The sequence below is a fragment of the Plecotus auritus genome (genome assembly GCF_963455305.1).
Source record: "Plecotus auritus genome assembly, chromosome: 6".
NCBI classification, from domain to species: domain Eukaryota; kingdom Metazoa; phylum Chordata; class Mammalia; order Chiroptera; family Vespertilionidae; genus Plecotus; species Plecotus auritus.
In genome coordinates, this window is record NC_137773.1 from 153,603,832 (window position 1) to 153,623,102 (window position 19,271).

Consider the following 19,271-nt stretch of genomic DNA (forward strand, 5'->3'; position numbering starts at 1 on the left):
TCACAATGTAAGCAAAAGTTACAGAAACACCACAGAAGTTATAGCTCTTATACCACGTGCTCAGCAAGTTAGGAGCCATTCTACTACGACAGTGCAGTTTTAAATTCACATCACAGGTATGTTCTCTCCCTTAGATTAGGCCTTGAGGGAAACCCAAAGAACATTCAAAACAAAACAAAATAAAACATAAAAGTACATTCAAGAATTCTCTAAATAAGGAAGTTCTTAAAGTTTTAATTCCATGATCATCATTACATGGATCAAAAGTTCTGGGTACTAGTTTGAGTTAGCAAAGACATGAGGCATTTTCAGTAAACCAGCCATCAAGTTGGCTGTGCAGGCAGTACTACTCACAGCTAAGTGTAAAGGGCTTATTGTTGCTCTATTGTCTGAATCACTCAGCATGTCTGTTCCGGAGGTTTCCATTAACTGAGAAAGAAAAGCATTTTAAATGTCAGAAATGACACTTTTAGATATACTATAGCAGTTATCCCTGTTCCCTTCCCCCCAAGTTAAAATCCAGTTTAGAGTATAACTTATACATAAATATGAATTTAAAAATCTCAGACCATCTAGATATATAAAAGCCTAAGAGACCTTTATGACCAAACTATCAGAACAACTGGTAGACCAGTTGCTATTACATGCACTGACCACCAGGGGGCAGATGCTCAATGCAGGAGCTGCCCCTTGGTGGTCAGTGCACTCCCACAGCCAACCTCCTGCAGCCCCTCCCCTGGCCAGCCGGCCCCCATTGGCTCCTGGTGCTAAACCATTAGTAGAGACCTGCTTCTAGGTCGGGGTTTCATAGGTAGCAGAACAGCTCCCTCACTGCAATCTACTGAAAGTCAGCCCTCGACACAAGGGTTTGTCTTGCTCCCGTTCTCGTGGTGGCAGCATGGTGGTGAGGGAAGAAGGGGGGGGGGGGGACCGCGTGATGGCGGGGCGTGATGGTGGCATTGGCATCTGGTGTCCATTCCTTCTGTGCCTGACCCCATGACTGCTGCCTTCTCTCCCAACTCCGCCAGGGCCCTTGGTCCCGGGCTGGGATGGGGAACTGGTGGTGGGTGGCGGCGGATGCGGCCTGTCTCCCAGGGGGGCTGAGGGCCAGCTCCCTCCTTGGGGCCAGCAGCCAACCTCCCACAGTCCTTCCCCCAGCCCACCAACCTCCCGCGGTCCCTTCCAAATTTGTGCACTGGGCCTCTAGTTATAGTATAAAAACTAAACTCAGCAAGCTTATAGAACAGATCATCCTAAAACAGGCTAAGAGTTTTGAGGGAGACTACAAACTAAGAGCTTGAGGAAAATGCTATTTAATTACCACCAAGTAAGAACATCCCCCCACCCTTCCTCCCTCCTACCGCATACATGATTTCTGTCACTATCTTTGTTCCCAGAATGTGTAAAATGGGCTATAGTTCTGGTGAGAGCAAATAAATAATTATAATAGTCTGAATAGTAGTGGGTAAATGAAATAATACTTACAACATCTAAAGGAGTTTCACTTGCAATCTGAAATAAAATTTTAAATAAAAAATATTTAGTTTAGGAAGTATCTACACTAATAAAAGAGTAACATGCTAATTGACTGTACCTTCACGAAACCCACCAGCCAATCAGGAGGGAGTATGCAAATCAACCCAACAAAGATGGTGGGTTAATTTGCATATGTGGGCACCGAGTGGCTGGGGGCGGGACACTTGCGTCGTTGCCATGGCGACAACGCAGGCATTCTGCACCACCCCAGCTGCTCCGGGCCTCTGGGCAGCGTGGGAAGGCGGAAAGGTGGCTCCGGCCAGAGCGAAGGCGGTGCCGGCAGCCAGGGGAAGGAAGGCCCATTCTTGCACGAATCTTCGTGCATCGGGCCTCTAGTTCATACATATAAAAGAGATAAATGTTAACTATAGGTCTATATTTACATAGGACTTTGTTAAATTCCATTCTGAGCTGTGCTTCCCTTGCCTCCAAAATTAAGTCTTTTAAATAAGCAAATGTAATAGACCACAAACCTAGATACATGCTTTTAAGATTTTAGACTCAAGATACCATAGTAACCTCTGGAAATATTTGTTATTTCTGTAGCAGGGTTCTAAATGCTGTATTAAATATGTCAATCTCCTTTTTCTATCTTTTATACTCACTCTCCTTGAATTTTACTTCCACTTAAAGGGAAACAATGTTTAATACAATTTATAAGGTAAGTTTAAATAAAGATCCTTTAACTTGAAGCATCTGTTATACACCTGAGAATCTTTTAACTTGTCCAACCAAGTGGGGTGAATGGTGTGTATATTGAAGAAGACCATAGTTGAAATACAAAGTTCCTTTGCAGAATTAGAGCCTCCCTCATCAGGAGGGACTGCTAAAAGAATGGCCTTTCAGAATTCCCTAAATATGGGGGAACTTCCTCCAATGGGGACATTTATTTCTCACTTAAGACATGGTTATATTTCTTTAGAAACATTGGAAAACATTTATTTAAAGGGGCAGAGGAGCCATAACGGGCATGGCTCAGTGGATAGCATGTCAGCCTGCGGACTGAAGAGTCGCGAGTTTGATTCCGGTCAAGGGCACATGCCTGGGTTGCGGGCTTGATCCCCAGTGGGGGTGTGCAGGGGGCAGCCGATTGATGATTCTCTCTCATCATTGATGTTTCTATCTCTCTCTCCCTCTCCTTTCCTCTCTGAAATCAATAAAAATATATTAAAAAAAAATAAAGAAAAAAGGAGCAGAGGAAGTAAATGCTACATAGATATGAGGTAACGTAAGGGAAGAACCTAAGTAGCCCTGTCCAGAGATCTAATTTTGTCCTTTCTTTTTGAAAGGGAAAAGAGAATGACAGATATCTGACTGAGACAAATATGAATTTGACAGGTATATGGATTCTAAAAATGTTTAAAAGCAATAGAATTTGTTTATTGATCCATTCATTCTCATCTTCATTAAATTATTAGAATATAAACTCATATTAGTCATTCCACAAGAATTTAGCAATCTTACCAGCTGAAGACATAGACGGTGACCATAAGCAGCTGAATAATGAACTGCATTGTATCCTTGCTTATCCCGGATCCCTGGATTTGCATCATTTCTTAGTAAGTATTCTAGGCACCTATTTGCAGAAACAACATATTCAAAATGCTGAATCCTGCCTTTTAACTTAGTGATAAAAACAAAATAAAAACTGACGTTTTTCTTACATCTGAGCAATGTAAAGTCATAAATACACTTAAATAGTCAGTTAAATGACACTGACTGTAAGTTTCATAAAAATACAAACTAAATGTTCATAAGAGAATCTTCTTCATTCAAAGTGAATACCTCCCAAGTCTGTCAGCAAGCGCAGTGCACCCAAGGGCTGTCTTTTACAGTCACAACCTATGGGACCACCTGCTCCCCTCACACAACGTCTGATGTGATTTAAGTCTTAAGTGGCGGTGAGCATCCTATGCTGGCAAATATTACTGCTCACCTATCTGGAACACAGAGTGAGCATAATATCTCATTAGGGCACTCAAAAAAGGATGCAAGGAAATCTCACAAAAAAAAGTCAGAATTCAATGATCTTGAATCAGAAGACTGAGAAAGGTGTAAACAGTGTAAAATTGGTATGCAAGTGACAAGACCTTCCCATGGGAGAAATACTTCATTTCTGTGCTATTAAAATATGAGAAAAATAATTTTAAAAGGCACTATATGATTCACACTTTGTTGTAATTTTTTTTTGTTACTGTAGCAAAAAAAAAAGGAGAGAGAGAGTACTAAATTAGAAATTAAAAGATTTGTCTCTAGAGCTGATCTGATACCAGTGATCTTGGGTAAATCACTTCATCTTTATAATGAAACTAGAGGCCTGGTGCACGGATTCATGCACCGGTGAGGTCCCTCGGCCTGGCCTGTGGGGATCGGGCTGAAACCAGCTCTTCAACATCCCCCTTGGGTCCCGGATTGTGAAAGGGTGGTTCTCGGGTGACCCCGGAATTGGGCTCCCTCCTCTCTGGTTCCGGGTGCATCACCCAAGAACCACAGCCACCAAGTCACAGCAGCTCGGCAGCTCCTGCATTGAGTGTCTGCCCCCTGGTGGTCATTGCATATCATAGCTACCGGTCAGATGGTTGAACTGTCGGACGGTTGCTTAGGCTTTTATATATATAGATGGCCTCTTTATTCATTTGATAGATGGAGGTGGGAATCCAACTAAATAATCTAAATTCTATTCATGCTCACATTACAAGTCCATAATTATTCAGTGATAATTTGTCTAATATTGCAATATGACTAAATATAGGAAAAATCTGTAAGCGAATACTTCCTAAAAATTCAAGTTTACAAAAGCACACTGAGATTATATGAAAACAAATAAGAAGGAATTCTGAAGCAATGTAATTGATTTTCAGTAACTATCATATATATGTATCTATGTATAATTAGTATTAAGGAGTAATTAGGAAGCCAATTTACACACACACACACACACACATACACACACGAGGAGCATTCTTTTCATTGCCAATCCTTATTTGTTTAATGCTGAATTGCTTAAAATTCTTTAGAGATCTTAGAAATTATTTGCAGAATCTATAGCTCTAACAATATCCTTAATGGTAGCAAATGTTCATTCTTTTGGGTGGAATTTTAGTATTTATGTACAACTAAAATTATTGACAAACACTGTGAACTAGGTATCACTATGATTAAAAACCCCCAATCTGACTTCCTAATTGGCAGGCCTGGTGATTCTTGGTGTTCATAAACTGGCTGTAAGGGCACTTCAGGAAGTGTTCCGGACAGTGTGCAAACTCTGCACAGTCTTCCTGGGTGCCCAGCTCCAAAGTCAACACTCACTGCAAAGATGGAGAAAAGATGGGCAGGACTGGAGGGCAGTCTCATTGCCTCACAGGCACAAACATTTCACCGAGGGCATGCCTTATCTTTATTCAAGTTTTCTAGATATGAGTGATAAAACAGGAATAGTTCTCCTTACTGAGACCTGAATACAAGACAGTCTATCAGAGGAAAGAACTATTTTAAGATAACTTGCTGATACATGAGTACTAAAAAAAAAGATTTATTTAAGGAAAGCAAAACAAGTAGGTAAGTTCATGTTTACTTTCTAAAGTAGAGGGGGGAGGCATGTCTCAAAGCATTATTTTCAGTGACTAGTTCCAAGTTTACAGAATTAAATGGTTTGAAACAATTTAACTGTTATACATGCAGTAGTTTCTATCAAAACACATTATTTCTGTAATTTTTTACAGTAACACCACTCGGATGATTGGTCTGTAACAAAACAAAGACTAAGAGTTGATTTATAGTGATAGAATTCCTTCTACTGGCTTGGCTTTTAGATTCTGCTAAGTAATTTCATAACTACGTTGTGAGACCAACATTCTTTGTAACAAAGGGAAAAATTGCTGACACCCAAAATAATTAAATGACTTGTTCCAAATATTTTTGGCTAGAATATGGTGAAGCAAGGACTAACCTCAGGTATTCTCTTCATCTAGTGTTCTTTCCACACTACTAAATGCTTTAGCACAAGGGTGAATGAGTTAGTGAGACTTTAACCTGGGTGCTTCTAAAATACTGAATCACAAAATTATTTGACCTTGAAAAATCTGGACCTCACTTTTAATTTGCAAATAAGGTGGAAGGGAGACTCTTTTAATTTACTTTTCCTGATTATAAGTTAACATATGCTCATTTTATAAAACTCAGAAAATTAAGAAATGAAGACTTCTACAATCTCAATCCTTTCCCTGAAATAAATTATGTATGCAAAATCTGAAGGAATTATTTATGACTAAATAAGTAATAAACTATAATTACTGTTATAATTTAACTTCATTTAATGTATTAGACAAATTAAGTATTCTCATCCCAATTAAGCACATAATTTAAATCAGAGTGTATTAGAAACTATTTCTCCTACTCTTCCCCTACCACCCAAGAACTTCCCACACTTTAAGATTTGAAGGATAGTGATATTCCAATCTCACAGCCCAATCTTCTGGTAGCATTGCCCATGTATCTCTTCTCTTCCCCTTCCCCTATGATATACTCAAGGCTACTGCCTTTAAAATGTCAGATGGAAAAAAAAACGAGGGTGATATTAAGATGTGTTTTTGGCAGGGGGGAGGAAAGAGACTTTTATCTTTCTTCTACCACCTCAGTCAATAGGAAGGTTATTATATTGAAATAGGTAAAAATAACTATAATTAAGAAATCATTATGAAACCAATTTATTTCCCACACTAGAGACTTAAGGAAAGATAATCAACACCAAGAAGTTCAAAAAGGAAATATAAATCTGCAATAAAAATAGCCATGCATTATGGCAGACGCCATTCTATGGGAGTGACAATCCTTCATTCTCACCACATGATACTTACTTGCCATCTGTGTCTGATGTAGCTGCATAGTGCAGGGGTGTGCATCCTCTTTCATCAAGGTCGTTCACACTGGCTCCTGATCCCACAAGAGCAAACAGGCACTGGTAATTGCAGTTGGCAGCAGCATAGTGCAGTGGAGATCTTTTGTGCCCAAGTTAATATAAGAAAAATAAAAGTCAGGGGCATAGAGGAGTAAACAAGAACACAGTGGACTCTTCTTACTCCACTCAGTTACAAATACTGTATTTATAAGAGAGCTTGAGATTGATTTCTGCCATAAACTAAGTCTTTTGGAGAGCTGGACAGAAAGCTGAGGAGGAGAAAAGTTAGGCAGCAGAAAACCTCTAAGAATATGAAATTAAAAACACAGTTAAATGATTTCATGGTCTCTGGAAGTTATAATTCCAGTCTTTTGAGTGAATTATAGACACCCTCCATAATCTGTTCAGAAATTTGGTAACCTTTATTTTAACAAAACTTTCCGTATACTAAAAAAATAACTATTAGTTATTGTTTACTGAGAGTCAGTTCTATTTGATACTAAACTGTGTATTCCCATTTTTGTTACACAATTCAATAAAACATTATATAAATGGATGAAAACAATGCTTCATAGTAAGAGGTAGCAGCTTCTGTTCATGTCTCAGTAGAAGAATAAAAGAGAAAACATTGAAGCATTAAAAACAGTGCTAAATTATATCCACTATATGGTAGAGCTACAAAGTAATATCAGATTTTAGAAGCCAAAATTACATAGTTTTGAAGATTGTTCACTATTCAGAAGAGTTAGAGCACTGTTCTAATTTCTAAAGACTGAATATTCATAGCCTATTTCTTTCCAGTTACTGAAATGAAACAGAATGTTACTAAATTTAAGAGTCCATGTCTTTGGTTTACAAAGCTATGATTCCATGACTTTTCATTAAAAAAGAAGAAAAGGGAGGAGGACAAAGAGGAAGAGAAAAGATAAAATTAAGTCCAATCTTCATGCTATATTTTTTGTAAAACATTTACCAAGGGAAACAACAGTGAAACATTATTTACTGGATAATGGTATAGCACAGTAATAGTATTTTAAAAAATGCAATTAACCCTGAATTACTTTCAAGCTTCTATTCTCAGAACCTGCTTCCGAAGCTCTATTTGTAATATAGAATGCTTCAAGTGTTATGAATTAACTAATATAGGATGGACTGAAGTGTAATTATAAAAACAAATTCACTATAAAAATATTTCATTCCAAAGCCGAACAAAGTGATTTTTCATTTTGCAGGTGATTAGTTCATTAGCAGATTTATGAGAGCCGTCTGTCCCTCAAAGTAATTTTAAGGACAGTTTTTTCTTTTCTTACATGCATTTCTAATTCCCTACCATAGTTAATTCTATTAATTTCTGCACTGGCCTAACTATATTTCCTTCTTACACACCCACCCTTTTTTGTCATATACACTTTGATACAATTCTCAAACTCTTGACACACAATTTTGCTCCTATTGCCACCTCTCTTTTTCAAACCAATTCAAACTGCCTTTGATTCTTACTTACATGGTTTCTAACACACTCTGGCAGGGAGGTGGAAAGGGACCTTTATCTTTCTTCTACCACCTCAGTCAATAGGAAGGTTATTATATAGCAGATAACGGTGGTTTTAAATATTGCTACCACAAATGCTAGCAACAATGAGGCCTGGGTTTGAACCCTGAGAATGAGGATTGGTTAAGTGACTGCAAAGGGACTCAGTCATTTCACAGGTGCTTTCCTGTAGGTCCTGCTCAGGGAGTGTTCGTGGATATGCTGGTATGTGTATTTGTGTATGTGGGGAGTTACAGGAGAGGAGAAAGGACAATTACATATATATTTGCCCCTTGCTCCCTCTCTCTAGTGCTCTATAACCAACATGGGCAGTGCACGCTCTGACAAAAAAGGAATGCCTTGGGGGAAAGAACATACTGAGCTCTAGCTTGTTTCTGGAAGGGACCTCAGGGTTTTTACATTTCCATGGCTATAATTATGGGAGGAGAAATGATACCAAGAGGTATGGAAGTGCTTATAACGTAAAGTGCCCGAAGGCAGCTTGGGGCTGTGGCAGGGGCTTGGGTGGAAGAAGATCCTGGGTAGGAATGAATATTTACAAGTTACTGACTTACTTAGGCCTTGCAATGAATCATGATCACAATGCAAAAGCTGCTAAAATGTTCAGTTAATTCTCAGAAGCCAGTTAGAAGGTCAAGCAAGTCACTGAGTAAATAACATTAATTAGGCTCTATAGAAAAACTGTATAACACCTTACCTCCCAAATTTGTCCTTTTTGTTGAAGTCTGCACCAGTGTTCAGCAGAAGGTTTAGGCACTCCAAATTCCTATCCAGGAAAAAATAGAAGACTTAATTGTCAGTGATTTAATAATGAAATTGGTAGGTTTAAATATGCATAAAAAGCATGTCTTCAAATGAGAGTAAAGTGAATAATATGGCATGATTTATATTTTATGAAGAATAAAAACATTAAAATTCATCTTATCTGAAATTTAAAGTTATATACATACATATTGCACATTGATAGGAAATAACGAATGAATCCTATTGTCACTATTTAAAAGGAAGTTCACATTTGTAAGAGTGCCTAAAGAGTTTTTAAGAGCCTTTAAATAAACTTCAAGCAACATGCTTAGAATTGAATGTTTTACATTTAAGTGGTTTTTAAGACTAAATTGAATTAAACTAGGTTAAAAAAAATCAAACCTGAAAACATAATGTCCCAAATTAGCTTTTCTTTGCTTACTTAGATGCATCCTTGGTTAAAATTATAGGAGAATAGATTACATGCATGGATATTTCTAAAATTTAATTTTTATAAACCTGAACATCAACTTACTATTTCTATGAAAATTTTAACAGCCAAACAATCAGACATTCATGTTGTCTGTTGTCTCTCTCTCTGTAGGCAAGTAACATGGATGCCAGGTTTTAACTGGAAGGTTCTTTGGTGACATTGGAAGAACAAGAGGACCCAGTCACATGTTTACAATCCATCTCTACAACTGAGACTGGCCTAGTGGTACTCTTGGTTCAACACACTTTGAAATCACCAGTAACTTGTTAATGAATTATTACTGGAAATAAAACTCTTGCAAATGTCTTCCTGATAAAGTCATCAAGAATTAAACGGCTTATCACAACTTTAGGGTCTAGATTATCAAAAGCATTAGATTAGCATCATGCTTCAGGGACCAAGGATTTTTATTCCCCCCTAAAATGTTTTTATTGATTTCAGAGAGAGGAAGGGAGAGAGAGGTAGAAACATCAATGATGAAAGAAAATCATGGATCGGCTGCCTCCTGCATGCCTCACTAACTGCGGATTGAGCCCGCAACCCAGGGAATGTGCCCTGATTGGAAGCTGAACTGTGACCTCCTAGTGCACAGATTGACACTCAACCATTGAGCCACACTGGTCATGCGGGACCAAGAGTTTTAGTTGAAGTTTGTTGTTCATTCAAACCAATTGTCTAATTTCCCCTAGTAGTAGTAATTAATATTCAAAACTTAGTCCAAAATATTTCAATTTCAAATTTTCCATTTCATATATACTATTCCTGAGTAGAAGCAAGACATAAATAAGCTATTAACATTTCCCATGTCCCAAAATTATAATTAAAAATTCCTCAACAACTTCTCAAAGAATAGTAGTATTACTTAAAATACTCTCAATGTTTTAATGCTCTCATTGGAAGAAATATATTTTTCATTTACCCAGAAATCATTCTCTTATAAAAAGCAATAACTTCCTTTTGTAAGTTTGTTCTCTCTCTCCTACTCACAATTTATGACTTAGGTGAATAAAGATTTAAGAAGCAATTTCTACTACTCTGGACTTTCTTCTCCCAAACCACTCCTGTTGTTTTCTATTTTGTGGTAGTCCAAAACTAATAAAGAGAAACAAAGAGAAAAACTGCCATGACCAGCGACCTTTTTCTTAAAATAGTAACTGTTTTATTAACATACCCTCCAGCTGCAGCTGCATGGAGACAGGTCCTACCAAAATCGTCTGGGGTATCTATGTCAAATCCTACAAGAAAAAAGACATTTTACATGTTATATAATGTTATAGATACATTACTTATAGTATTTTGTCAAGAAATGTCAAGAGCCACACATACCCAATCTCAAAAACTATGAATTACAGTTACAAAATTATGGAAAATAGATTAATAATGTACAATATTACAAAAAAAATTACTACTAAAAAACAGGGTTTTAGGATAAGTGCTTGAGTACTTATTTAAAAACTACAGACACTTGAAACTAATATACTATATTGCATGTTGATTGTAATTGGAAAAAAAAAAAACCACACCAAAACAAATACAAATAAAAACCATAGAATACAATGGACTACTATTCAGCAATAAAGGAAAATAAAGTATTTTTTAAAATATATTTTATTGATATTCTACAGAGAGGAAGGGAGAGGGATAGAGAGCTAGAAACATCAATGAGAGAGAAACATCGATCAGCTGCCTCCTGCACACACACACACACACACACACACACACACACACTTTAAAAACGCAAAATAGAATTAACTCACTTAAGAATTATCATTTAAGAAAAACTCAGAAGTGTCTGTCTCACAATATGCTAATTTTCACTGACACTTTCCCATAATCCTTTCAGCAATCATGAGTATTAATATACAAAATCTGTTCCATTTTCTTAACACTCTGAGAAATATAATCAATTAAATTTTATATATTCAGTAATTCTATGCATTTAATAAGGACCACAGTTTTATAGTAATACTAGAAGTCCATTGCACGATATTCGTTCAAGAATAGGCCCCTGGCTTCACTCCCAGCAGCCTGGGAGCTGGCAAGTCCCCACTCCCCGGCCGCCCGGGAGGGAGCCGGCATGTCCCCACTCCTGCTGGGAGCCAGCAAGTCCCGGCTCGCTGGCCGCCTGGAGCTGGCACATCCTCACTTCTGTCTGGAGCACCACTCCAGTAGCTCCCTCAGCCACCCCCCTTTCCCTCATAGCAGGCTTCACACCGCTCTGCGCCTGCATATGCAAATTAACCTCCATCTTTGTTGGGTTAATTTGCATACTCACTCTGATTGGCTGTGGGCATAGCGGAGTGATGGTTAATTTGCATGTTTCTCTTTTATTAGGTAAGATTTATAAAAAGCTATTCTGTTTTGTTTCAAACTGACTACGATTGTGGCATTTTAAAATAGTAATTAGATGACATAAATAATTTCACAAACCTAGAGGATATTGTATGATAGAAATTAGCTCTTAAAAAGGAAGCATGCAAATAAAGATATTTTGCTTTTAGACATAATGGGACAATCCCAGAAGATGGTTACCCTTCAATGAACAGAAGCTGCTCTAGAAATACTCCACATCCCATTCCTAACTAACAGAGAGAAGAAAATCACTGGAAAAATAAAACCTTTTCCAGAGATGAAGAGAAAATTGAACCTTAAAATTAAAGGACCTAACATTTTCTAAGAGGGGTTAATAAATGATTCACATTTGGAGATACTGTATGTAATTTTCAAAGAACAAAGAAATTGTATTAAAATGGGGGTAGGAGACGAAATAATCAGTTTACAAAAGTCCCACTCACCAGAAGAAAGGAGTTTCCTGCAGCAATCTGAAAAACCACTCAAGGCTGCCAAATGGAGGGGGAACATTCCATGTATGCCACGCCTGAAATAAACCGGACAGTATTCTCATTACAATGCAAGGAAAAGACAATCACTTAAATAAATTACTTAAAGTGAAAAGACACGTGAGTCAAAATCTTAACACCTTGGAGAGCAATTTGGCAATAGGTTAAAGGTGGGCATAACTTATTATCCAGCAATTTTCCTCAAAGAGTAAGGTTTTTAAACTGCAGCACTACGGTCATTATAAGCTTTGTTTGTGTGTATGTATGTGTGTGTGTGGGGCCATCCTGTGCATGTAGGATGTTCAGCAGTGCCCCTGTGTGCTACCTACACTACACTATATGCCAGTAATATCCTCCTCTCAAAATTATGACAACCAAAAATATCTATACTAAGAAAAGGGTAATATGCTAATTAGACCAGACATCTTCTGGATGTCCTTTAGGACAAAGCCATGGTGGCAGGGGCCGAGGCAGAGGCGGTTAGGGGCGATCAGGCCGGCAGGGGAACAGTTAGGGGGCGATCAGGCCAGCAGGGGAGCAGTTAGGGGGTGATTAGGCCAGCAGGGGAGCAGTTAGGGGGTGATTAGGCCAGCAGGGGAGCAGTTAGGGGGCGATCAGGCCAGTAGGCAGAGGTGGTTAGAGGCGATCAGGCAGGCGAGCGGTTAGGAGCCAGTGGTCCCAGATTGCGAGAGGGATTCCGGATTGGATAGGGTGCAGGCCGGGCTGAGGGACCTCCCCCTCCACCTGCCTGGTGCACGAATTTCATGCACCCGGCCTCTAGTATTAAAAATAGACCACACAAATTAAAAGCTCTAATCAAAACTGCATAGTCTAGAACAGGGGTGGGCAAACTTTTTGACTCGAGGGCCACAATGGGTTCTTAAACTGGACCAGGGGGCCGGAACAAAAGCATGGATGGAGTGTTTGTGTGAACTAACATAAATTCAAAGTAAAGGAGCGGAGGGGAGAGCAAGAGAACCGGATAGAACAGCCGGATCCGGCCCGCGGGCCGTAGTTTGCCCACGGCTTGTCTAGAAAGACCTGGGGTTAAAAAATATTTAAAAATACTCTATGCTGGCTTACCAAATGAAATTGTATTATCAAACAATCTATTCTACCACATTGTAAATACAAAAAGGAGAAAAAAAACCTCTAGCAATTAGTAGAATATCTAATTGCTGGAGGCTAAAACCCACATTTCTAATTGAAATATCTAGGAAAATGCAGTTCACTTCCTTCTGTGTTTTCCTGTCATAGTTATTGACGCCTTGGTAAGTACTTACTTTGCAGTGTCAGCACCACTTGTAATAAGAGTGTTGATTAGCAGCTCATGGCCGTATCTTGCTGCTATGTGCAAAGGGGTGTTTCCATTTTTATCCTCACAGTCAATTACAGCTCCTGCAATAAAGGACATGCTATCAGACACTAGACTATATATAAAGATCGAGACAAATCTATTACATAAAAAGCATGATAAAGTTCTATTCAAGCACACGGATGGATTTAACTAGATTTCATTCATAGTACATTGGTGGAGTTACAGATTTTATACTTAAGGGTTCTGGGGTCCAATAAGTTTGAAAACCATTGTTTTAAAGTGAAATTGAACACAATTCTTTAGAACAAGACTTTTCAGAAAGTTAATGTGCACATTCTCATATCATCAAGAATACTGCATGCAATGCTTCACAAAGTATTTGATCATGAACCTATTCCTATTTTTCCTCTGCAAAACCATTAACAGCTGTTATCTTGAGGAACATGGCTTGAAAAACATTGCTTTAAAGTACTGCACCTAAAAGTTCTTTTTACTTAAAAGTTTAGCTTGCCTAGTATTAATTCAAATGCAAAAGAACACAAGTTCCAAAAAAAAAATGAAAATTCTAAAAATAGTTCAAAATATTAAAAGGGGGAAAAAAGATATTTGCAACCGAGTTTTATTTATATATAATATACAATGCAGTGGAAAGGCAGATCTTTCTCTTTAGCAATGTTTTTAAAAGGCCAACATTAACTGTTAGAGAAATTAGATTAGATTTATAATCCAGCGGAAACAACTAAAAATAAATTTAAAAAATTACGTAAGAAACATATACATGGCTTTTTATTTTATTTGATTTTCATGAGATCTGACATCAAATATTTAAAATATAGACTGCTATGACAAATCCTTAATACCATTCATTTTGTGGATGTTTTTACTACATTTAAGAAAAAAAAAACAAACAGAAATACTTTTTACCACTCTGGATAATGGTTTGTGATCTGGAGAATCTACCGTGGAGGGCAGTCATGTGCAGTGGGGTTTTCCCATCTTTGCTCTGAAATAATCAATCAAACAAAAAAAAATTAAAATAATTGTTCTATCCATAATACGTAATCCTTAGTTTCATTTTAAATGTTCTATTGCATTTTTATTTTGTATAACTATTACTCAAGCATTAAGTTTAACTGAAGGCTATGGAAGTAAAACAGTTGTTGAAAATTATAAACTAATTTCTTACCATGTGTATTATAAAGCACAAATTTAAAAAAAATCAATGTCTATAGTTTATAAATAGCTCTGCATGGTAGGTAAGTGTAATCTTACTATCATTCCTATCTCATAGGTGAGGAAACTGAAGCACAGGATATTAACCAAGCCACATAATCGGGAGTGGGACACAGCCAGGATGTGCTTCCCACATTTCAAAAATTTCACATTGCTCTAATTCTTTCATTTTAAGAAACACTGTATCCCCCCTCAACCAAGGAAAAGTGAATGTTGTAATTAACCTCAGCCCATAATTCACTTAAGAACTGATATATTATTTTTGTTAGCTATTTTCTCAAATTACTTAAAATAAATCAGACTAGATGTGCATGTGTGTATTTAATATGAAAGTTCTGAAATTCAAAAGGAGTTCTAAATATGAAGAAAAACAATGCTTGAGTTAGGTAAAGTCTTTTCTTCCCCAAAATTATTTAACAAATCAAAATATATACATGACCACCAAAAAAGGAAAGGAATTGTTTTATAATTCTAATCCTTCACAGTATTCAACATACCTTCTGTGAATATATTCAAAACTGAAGTGTGATAAGTGCCATAAGTTTACACTAAAATTGTATAATGCAGGTCTCCTTAAGAAACTCTCATGTCAAAAGGATCTATATAATACCTTCAGCAATAAAGATTAAAAGAAAAAACCCCTACTCATGTCACTCATTATAATAATGGAGTATTAGATTTATTTTATAAATACCTATTTAGGTATTTGATTCCTTAATTTGATATTCGTATTTTCAAGCAAACAAGCCATCCAACTGGCAACATTGTGAAAAATTTCTAAATAGAAAAGTTGAAAGAGTATTACAGTGAACACCCATACACATACCACTGAGATTTCAGAGAGGAAGAGAGAGGGAGATAGAAACATCAATGGTGACAGAGAACCACGGATCAGCTGCCTCCTGCGTGCCCCCTATTGGAGCCCACAACCTGGGCATATGCCCTGGCCAGGAATCGAACAGTGACCTCCTGGTTCATAGGTGTTTGACATTCAACCACTGAGTCACATCAGCCAGGCTGCTGTTGGTTTTTTAAACTATAGAATCTGAAACATCAAGTAAATGGAATTTCAACTGTTCTAGACCTTACAGAAATGGAAATAGTGTATATATATTCTTGTGTAAGGCTTCACTCAACATATTTTAGATTCATCTATGTTCTAGTATCAGTAATTCGTTACTTTTTGTTGAGGAATGATATTTATTACTGATATTGTTTTAAATAGTGAACTCCTAACTATTACAGTGTGGATTCCAATTGTATTTCCTACCTTCATATTGACGTCAGCCCCATTGCCCACCAGGAGCTCTAAGCACAGCGCTCCATGTGTTGAGGCAGCAGCAAAGTGCAAAGGAGTAAATCCTTTCTCATTCTTCTGATTTACATTAGCACCACTATCTATAAGTTCATTCACTACAACATCTTGTCCATTATAGCAGGCTACATGAAGAGGTGTATTCCCATAGGCATTTGGTTCATTCATCTATTGGGAGAAAACAAAATGTCAGTGTTAAAGTAGTGTTTCTAATTATCCTCATTGTGACTTACTTTAACAACATTGTGCTTGCAAGCAAATTATTAAAGTGAGAAACAGGGATAAATACACAGATAGGCTTACAATTCTAAACTTCTTTTAAAATAATGAACATTAAAAACAGCATTTTTGTATCAAACAGCATTTTGTACAGGAAATATAATTCACACGTACAATGTCTACTGCATGACAAAACTGAATGATTCCAAGAGAGATATTTTAGGGAGATTTTATAAACTAAGACTTCCAGGTAAGGGACATTTAGAGAATTAACTCTAAGAATCATGAAAAAATGAAAAATGGAAAATTCTTAGATATTATTGAATAACGTGCACATGCTTAGCCTTTCGCTTACAGTGACAAAAGATTAAAGTTGGTAATGTAATGGATATCAGAACTTTTAAAAAATGAGTGGCATTTTTTCTACTTAATATATTTTTACAACTCGAGCTCTAGACATTTTCTACTCTTACATATTGACATTTTACCAAAATGAACGTGCTCAAAATATGCTCAATACTGAGAAATAATTCATGTAACTCAAGTTATTTTCTTTTTTCTAACAAATAAAATGGGCAAAAGTCTACATGACTTTTGTGTAGCCAAAGAAATGTCTGGTCTTTGACCTTGTCTTCTGGGAGGTAATATACAGCATATGTAATAGGAGTGTCCTAGTTTAGGGAGGGAGCTGGCTACACTGGATCTTAAAGTAGGATTGCCTATAGCTGATGAGTCTTGGGGTCCTTTCTCAGATACCTGGTAACAGAAATTGGGGGAAGTAAAAATGTAACATGTGACTTTAGTCAAAGTACCTATATTTAATCACCAAAAGATAAGAGACATGGAATAGATTCCCCCTCAGAGTCTCCAGAATTTTGAGATTAAATCTGTTTTAAGTCACTCACTTTATGGTAATTTGTGAAGGCAGCCGTAGGAAACTAATAAATCATGCAATTGGAGGCTACACGTCACTAAACAGCTCTAAGTCTGACTACTTATTTCAAAGTGTGTACAAATGTTATTTTACTGTCAAAATAAGCTTTAAAAATTGCATCAGAAAGGAACTTGGAACAGAGATCAGAAACAAGGTTGTCTCATTTATCTAGATCAGGAGCCTTTTAAAGCATTATGTTACTGCTGAAAACAGCGCTATAGAAACTGTTAAGTTGAGATGCCTAAAAATGTATTTAGATTTCTGCGACTTTCAAGATCCCCACACTTTAGTAATTACTTGCTTGCTTTAGGCAAAGTGCTTCACACAGTCCTTAAATTAAGTCTACTGAGCTCTACAGTCACCATGTATTATGTGCCCGACCAGAAGACTACTACCTACCTCTTTCTTGTTTGTCTGATCTAAACTGCCTTCCTCTAGTAGAGACTTACCTTCTCTCCTAATTTGCTGCTCTTAAAATCTGTTTTAAGAACCAGATGAGGTTGTCAGAACTGTACTTAAAATTAGAGTAAATATACTCTTGGGTAAAAAGTACTACTGTTTAAAAGGATGGCCTGTGAAAGCTACAGGTATTCTAAGCTATAATTCCAGGATCAAATATATTCAGATAAAGCAGCAACCCTTCCTAACCAAACATTTATGACTGATGGGCAAGAAACTCTAGTTTTCCTGCCTAGCTCTTGCCAATATCCTGTAATGTGAACTGCTACAGTCATTTAAAGGGAATATTAGACTAAGTGGGCAAATAAGACTAACCATAACCTAGCCACTTAGAAAAAATAATTCACGTATGTCTGATCTGCTGGTTTTCATAGCTGAAATGGAGCTACAGAGCCTGGAATATGATGGAGAAGTAAACACTTTTGTCATTCAAACATTCACCTTTGAAATGTATTTTACCTCTTCATCTACTTTGACTAATTACATGTCCTCATGAGATATCAGTGCACTATATATTATGTAAAGGACTGTAAGTATATCTGGTTAAAAGACATAAAGACTATTGTATAAAATCATCTTTTAAAATCTGAAGTAACTTGCACCAATAGTAAAATTACAAACATATAAAATTCTTCACTCCCTTATAATGCTCAGTCTATAGACCTACATCAACTCCAAGGTCTAAAAGGTACTTGACTACGCTGATCATTCCACTAGAGGCTGCAGCATGAAGAGGTGTGTAAGACTTCTTATCCTTGCATGTCACTTCAGCTCCGTGTGCCACAAGTAATTTCACTACTTCAATGTGACCTGAAAATGTGTTTATGAAGAAAAAATAAATAGATCAGCATATGAAAAATATGAATATAATCCTGAACATCTTTAAAGGAAGGTAAAAATGCAAATTAACTAGATAATGCATGACAAGTTACCAATAAATCACATTATAACCAGAGACAGAATGGAAGAAAAATATAAAGAATTCAGAACACTTTTTTAAAAAAACAAACTTATTTTTTAAATGTATTTTTATTGGTTTTAGAGGAAGGGAGAGGGAGTGAGAGAGATAGAAACATCAATGATAAGAGAGAATCATCCATCGGCTGCCTCCTGCACACACCCTACTGGGGATCGAGCCTGCAACCTGGACATGTGCCCTTGACCGGAATCGAACCCGGGACCCTTCAGTCCACAGGCTGACGCTCTATCCACTGAGCCAAACCAGCTAGAGCCAGGAAACTTTTAAATAACTGTTGACAGAGGTAATAATTATAAAACATTTAATTATTTAATCCAATGATAACCTGGCAATCTTTAATTCTTCTTTTGCCAGACCTTGTTGTTTTCAAGGTTGTTTTAATGCCTTTTCAAATTATGAGGTTAACTTTTTATGTTTAGTGTAAGACATTAATTTATGTTTCTCTTCCTTAGTGAAATCTTCTACTTGGAAATTTGGAAGTGACTTGAGGTTGTTTCTTAAGAATGCTAGGTATTTAGAACATGCAGCTAAAAATCTCTTTTCCTCTAGTATGTCCACAAGATGTTCTTAACCAACTTAGTTTGTTACTTAGCCATGTATCAATCAGGATAGGCTAGATTATGTCTACTGCATTTAATGATCAACTCCCAAATCTCAGTGGCTTAATTAGCGTTTTATTTCTCATTAAGACTGTAATAGCCTGGCAAGAGGGCTCTTCTCAGTCATTTAAGCACCTAGGTTGATGCAGCTGA

The 19,271-nt window shown here is 37.0% G+C and overlaps 1 protein-coding gene across 7 annotated transcripts in view; it reads right to left on the reverse strand.

The window, feature by feature from the left end:
• The window catches only part of ANKRD28 (ankyrin repeat domain 28), a 141,849-nt gene that overhangs the window by 20,974 nt on the left and 101,604 nt on the right, over positions 1-19,271 (reverse strand). For all 7 annotated transcript variants that reach the window (XR_013960873.1, XM_080673699.1, XM_080673696.1 and 4 more), the window contains 11 exons: positions 18,208-18,350; positions 15,884-16,096; positions 14,305-14,383; positions 13,346-13,460; positions 12,018-12,100; positions 10,394-10,457; positions 8,683-8,751; positions 6,393-6,533; positions 3,001-3,112; positions 1,486-1,512; positions 355-429 (listed from right to left, as the gene is read on the reverse strand). Coding sequence is in view for 6 of the 7 variants with exons in the window: in XM_080673699.1 (XP_080529825.1) it covers positions 355-429; positions 1,486-1,512; positions 3,001-3,112; positions 6,393-6,533; positions 8,683-8,751; positions 10,394-10,457; positions 12,018-12,100; positions 13,346-13,460; positions 14,305-14,383; positions 15,884-16,096; positions 18,208-18,350 (1,121 nt within the window). In the remaining variant the exon portion in view is untranslated. The remainder of the gene's footprint in view (positions 1-354; positions 430-1,485; positions 1,513-3,000; positions 3,113-6,392; positions 6,534-8,682; positions 8,752-10,393; positions 10,458-12,017; positions 12,101-13,345; positions 13,461-14,304; positions 14,384-15,883; positions 16,097-18,207; positions 18,351-19,271) is intronic.